The 5,557-nt window shown below is 42.5% G+C and overlaps 1 protein-coding gene across 2 annotated transcripts; it reads left to right on the top strand.

The window, feature by feature from the left end:
- The first annotated feature begins 228 nt into the window (after positions 1 to 228).
- On the top strand, positions 229 to 3,327 carry LOC147898525 (trihelix transcription factor DF1-like). Of its 2 annotated transcripts, XM_087379079.1 has the most exons (3): positions 229 to 1,055; positions 1,255 to 1,415; positions 1,506 to 3,327. In XM_087379079.1, the coding sequence occupies exon 3, from the start codon at positions 1,513 to 1,515 to the stop codon at positions 2,896 to 2,898; it is 1,386 nt and encodes a 461-aa protein (XP_087235205.1). In that variant the 5' UTR covers positions 229 to 1,055; positions 1,255 to 1,415; positions 1,506 to 1,512; the 3' UTR covers positions 2,899 to 3,327. The 2 variants fall into 2 exon arrangements, with proteins under 2 accessions (XP_087235205.1, XP_087235206.1); XM_087379080.1 differs by lacking the exon at positions 1,255 to 1,415.
- Positions 3,328 to 5,557: the final 2,230 nt, after the last annotated feature.

Below are 5,557 nucleotides of genomic sequence, written 5' to 3'. Positions count from 1 at the left end.
GGCCATTTCTATTGATTCGACGTTGAGCTTGTCGGTTGGGAAGAAAGAAAAACAAAACACCATATTATATTATTATTACATAACAGGATTCAAAAGCGTGATTAATTAGCTGTCCCAAGAAGGTTCATGCTCTTTTTTTGTTTTGTACACTTTTTTTTTTTCTTTTTTTCTTTTTGGTTGGGTTTTCCAACCACCTTTCTTCTTCTTCTTCTTCTTCATCTTCTTCATCTTCTCCTTTGTGTTGCCAAATTAGCCAAGTTTTCCTCATCCATCCAGCCTTTTGATCTTGCAAACCAAAGCTCTCTCGATCGTTTCTCCGATTCTAGCTCCGCATTCTTGCCTCCCAAATTCCACCTTCCCGTCGACGAATTTTTGTGGCTTTTGCAAGATCACCAGCTTCTCCTTCTTCTTTCCTGCCAGTAAATTCTGTTCCCACGGTCGTGTTCGCGACTCTCCCTGCGCTGCTGTGGGAGCAGAACCCGTGTTTTCATCCAATCATCGAAGCTTCAGCTCAGAATTCCGCTCCTTGGCGTGAGTTCCTCGCAAATTCCTGGCTTCTTTTTGCGTTTCCGTAGGAGCAGAATCGGGGGTTTCCGCTCTCAGGATCGAGTAATCGAAGCTTCAGTCGAAACCCTCAGGATCGAGTAATTCTGCTCCTTGGAGTGAGTTCCTTGCAAATTCCGGCCAGTATTTTTGGGCTTTCCTTCAACCAGAATCGGGTTTTTTGGGCTCTCTCGCTTGGGGAGAATTCGGCTTCTGGAGTGAGCTCCTTGCAAGTTCAGCCAACAGAGGAGCCCCAGCCACCAGCAATCGAAGGTGCAGAACAATTTTGCTCCTGAAAGCGACAATTTCTGGCTTCTTCGGCACTCGTATCAAGGGCAGGCTTTCTGTCCTTCTGACGAAAGCCTAGCGGACGAAGCAGCGGATTCTCCCCTGCTTCGAAATTGTCTTTCATGGTGGCTCGTGGAGAAGCCGCAGCAACAAGCGACGTGCAGCTTCAGAAGGGGGTTCTTCCTTCCATGGTAGTAAACAAGCCCAGGAAAAAACTATTTCTAGTAAGTTTCTCTTTCCTCATTTGCGCTTGGATTTCTGAGCTTCGTCGTTGTATTTAGTCCGTCCTTACCGCACAAGGTTTCGTGCCGTTCTTCCCTCCCTTTTGAAGCGCATAATTTTGAAATTTTGGCGTCACATGAACTTTCTTTTTTTCCAAATCGGAGTTCGAGCTTCTGACCTTGGTTGCTCCTCGGACCGTAGCTCGGGAGGAACTTTCAAAGATTGCAACCGAGTTTTCCGATCGTAATTTGTCATGGGGAAGAGCGGAAATTATCTGTACTCTTTCTGTAGAGAAGTGCCCGCGTCGGCGAGTTGAAATATAATTGTCACGAAAACGAGGTTAAAGCCTGCGAATTTCGATTGTGAGTAGAAAGATGGGTACCGCATGTTTCGTGTTCTCAGTATTGTCTCCTTTCAAGCAGCGTGACATCTGGTTTTTGTTTCGGTTGCAGTACAATCATGGCGTCCGTGCCTTCTCTACCCTTAGAGAATGGTACAGAAGATTCTGTTGGCCGTTCGGCCCCTCTCAATCTGCCTTGTGAGCCTCCAGACACGCGTGAGTCTCGTCAGATGCAAGATGATGCTCTACAGAATCCCTCGCTTGTCACTCCACTGGCTGCTTTAATGCCGATGGGCTCCACTGGACTTTCTGTGCCTTACATGCCAACCTTCTCTGTCCCGCATTGCATCTCGCCAGAGGCCAAGATTGTTGTGAATGGAGGTAATGGCTTGGTGGCTGAAGGTGAATTGGATGTTGAGGAGGACAAGAAACGGGACAGAGAACACAAGAAGAGGTCAAAGAATTGGACCAGGCCAGAGACGTTGAAGCTTATCAGGCTGAGGACTGAACTGGCTCCAAGATTTGCTAGGACTGGTCGAAAGAGTGAGTTATGGGACCAGATTGCAGTGGCATTGCAACAAGATCAGTTTTCGCGGGATGCACAACAATGCAGAGACAAATGGGAGAAGCTCATGGCAGGGTATAAGGAGGTGCGGGACGGACTGAAAGAGCGAGAAGACAATCCTTTTTATGAAGAGCTCCATCCCTTACTTTCAGGAAAAGCATCACGGCGCGACAGAGACCTGTTTCAACATGAGAATGAAAATGAAGTTGCAGCCCAGCAAGCCCCACCATGTAGTGTAGCAAAAGACGTAGAGAAAGAAGGCAGGTTGTGTGCAAATAGAGAAGGTGGAACGGAGGACGACGATGATACAATAGAGGAGAGAATGCCTTTGCGCAAGAGAAAGAGGGGCCCAAAATATCCGGCAGTCACAGATCTCCATGCTGTTCAGAATTTGCTGGAGACGGTTGTTTCCCGGCAGCAGAAAATTTTTCGGGAATTTCTCGATGCCTTGGAGCGGAAGGAGCATCTTCGAGAGCAGATGCGCCAAGAAAGAGAGGAAAAATGGAGAGCAGAAGAGCGTGCTCAAAGATGTATTTTCAATAATGCTATGCTAGTACTGACTCAGAAACTTGTTGGGGAGAGGGTAGGTGCAACATCAGGTTTGTCTGGACCTTTAGTTTGCAATCCAGTGAGTCAACAAGGGCCCATGAAACGGTCAAAGAACTGGAAAAGAGGTGAAGTTTTACAGCTTATCAAGCTACGAGGAGAAATGGAGGCTAAGTTCTCCAAGTCTACGAGAAGAGCTGCTCTTTGGGATGAACTTTCTGAAGCTCTTGCAGTTCAAGGAATTAAACGCGATGGAAAGCAGTGTAGAGAAAAGTGGGACAAGTTGATGTCCGAGTATAAGGATGTCCATGATGGAAAGAGGGAACAAGGTGATAGCCCCTATTTTTTAGAGTTGACAGCAGTTCTTGGTAGCAGGCCTGGAGAGGCTGGATAATTCTGGACAAGTGAAAGAGTACGTTACTTACATATTGATATATGTAAATATATGTGTACAACAGGGATATAAAATACACTGTCTCATACATTTAGTAGATTTTGTACACTGGACAAGGTTGATAGAAAGATAATACACAGAGGATTTCATCCTTTGGAAGGGAAGCTTTTCAGAGGTGAACGAACACACAGAGAGTAGGATGTTTAAGGCATCCCATAATGTAGCAAGCTCGTAGACCTGCAATGAGGCACTGCAGGACTAAGCTATTGCTGAAACAGAAAGTGAAATCCCTGTTCAGATGGCACTTTGGTTGCCGATCCTCAAATAGCTTCAGGAATTTAATGTATAGTGCTCATGGGAACTCTTGTAGCAGAGATTCCAAAGGGATAAGTCTTTAGACTCACACTAATATGTCTCATGCATTTTTCAGCTTCTGGTCTGCCTCCCTTGTTTGTACAATGCGCATGTATCATTGACTGTTCTCAAAATAGAATATACTGGACACTTATTGGCTGACAAAGCGTGGAGTTGCAGTTTGGGAAGCACTCTGTTTTTCAGGATGGTTTGTTTGCCTCCGGTCAGTTCGTTGTTGTTGCACAAGTGGACAATCACACTGCTTTCCCTCTTTCTTTTTGCAAAAATGTCGTGGTGAAACGGAGTACTCAGTTGTAAAATGCAGTCAAACTAGGTGCTGATCTGGTGTTGCAAGGCAAAAAGATTGAAAAAATGTTGTTATTGTCAGTTTTCCTTTCTATAAGGAGTCTGTGAATCAATCGTCCATCTATTGCCAAATCAAGATTAAGTTTGTCAATTTTAAAGAGTATAGGATCAGATAGTTCTAGCAAAGTTGTACAGTAGGGCGGTGGTCCTCGAATGTATGATAAGAAATACGGGGATGGAATTTTCATTGAACTTGATAGGGGCCTTATGTATGTGGGAATGTATTTCCAAGTTTGTGTTGTTGCACGTCAAATTGCTTGACCATGCAAGATTTTCTATCATTAGCATCTACAATCATGGAATGTATTCACATAGCTTGACAAAACAGTGTCGTGAGGTTACTTCTTTGTTATTGGTTCAGGAAATTTCAAGTTTCTAGGTGCAGCCAACTAGAATATTTGCTGTTTTTTAAATTTGGTTTGTTTAATGGATGAGGGGTGATATCTAGCATTTTGAATGATAAGAATAGTGTAAGAGCATGCATTTTATAATGCCTAACTGGACTGTTATCGTGCTGAGGATTTTGCAACATCATATAATCTGAAGGGCTTGCATAACAAGACAACAAAACTATGACACAAGGTGTGCTGAGGATTTTGCAACATCATATACATTTGAAGGGCAAGGTTTACTTACCATACCAACGTGTGCTTACTCAACGTGATAGCTTCATTTTTTTCACTCGAGGAGATTCTTGGTGATAATGGAGTAAACATACTAAACGATGGAGAAAGCTAAGCCCCTATTTACTGAATTGCTAGGGTAGTTTTTAATTCCAAGTTTCAATCCACTTAGTTTCAAAATATTCAAGTCTCATTTGACCATAGAAGAAAGAAGACACATTCCTTCATTTTCGCCCCCTTGCCTCAAAGACCTTTGTTTTATCCAATTTGCTTTAAATATATAACTATAAGCCAAAGGGATCACACGCTTTCTAATTGCAAACTTGTACTTAATGGAGTTATCCTAATTGCTATATAGTAAGTGGCCCAAAATATGAAGAAACAAGCCAAATTGTAACTATTTTTTTATTGATATGCCTTTTCTAGCCATTCCCCTCATGGTTCTTTTGTGGATAGGTTGCACTGAGAGAAGTATGCTTAAAATGGAGTTGGTTTTGTTTGACACCTAATAATTTTGCTCAGGTGCCAAAATAATTTCACGCCCTTCATTCGACTATCCGATCCAACTCTTGTAGAATGTGCAAAAGATGAGTCTAACTATCGTCTTCTTTCTGATGCATGTTTGAAGCTTTCTGTGGCTCATCATAACACTTTGCAATGGCCTATCTTATAATATTTCATGAACTTAGATACATGTATTCTATGACTGTAATATTTTGTTCACCTTCCTAAGGTTCCCTTTATGGCTAGCATGTATTCTATGACTAATATTTTGGACTACATGAGGTTCTCTCTATGGCTTGTATGGATTCCTGAGGTTCTCTTTACGGCTTAAGGTGAACAAATATTATGAGGTTCTCTTTATTGCTAGTATGTATTCTTGAGGTTCTCTTTACAGCTTAAGGTGAACCCAATATTATAGTTTTACATCAGATTCTCTCTATAGCTAGTATGTATTCTTGAGGTTCATTTTACAACTTAAGGTGAACAAAATCTTGTAGTCATAGAATACATGCTAGCCATGAAGAGAACCTCAAGAAGGTGACAAATATTGCACTCATAGAATACATGCTAGCCGTAAAGAGAACCGCCTTTGTCATATACATGGTAACCTATTATGTAGACACACATTTTTACTTGTGAATTTGACATGGCTTTGGGTGCAAGATGATGTGTTTCTATAAAACAAAAAAAGGGGGCATATGGCATCATGGGATCACGGTCAACCTGACAAGTCCTATAGCATGCGAGAGATTTCACCTCCTCAAAGCGTCGAACAACTCCAGTGGAGTAGGCTATTTATCGGAGATTTATTT

This window comes from Dipteris shenzhenensis, chromosome 9 (assembly GCF_047967505.1).
Source record: "Dipteris shenzhenensis isolate YYH24624 ecotype China chromosome 9, Dip_SZ_1.0, whole genome shotgun sequence".
In the NCBI taxonomy this organism is placed as follows: Eukaryota; Viridiplantae; Streptophyta; class Polypodiopsida; order Gleicheniales; family Dipteridaceae; genus Dipteris; species Dipteris shenzhenensis.
This window is presented reverse-complemented; position numbering and strand designations above follow the sequence as displayed.

Excerpts from the sequence above, each read along its gene's own strand:
- LOC147898525 (XM_087379080.1), top strand. The coding sequence starts at position 1,513 with ATGGCGTCCGTGCCTTCTCTACCCTTAGAGAATGGTACAGAAGATTCT.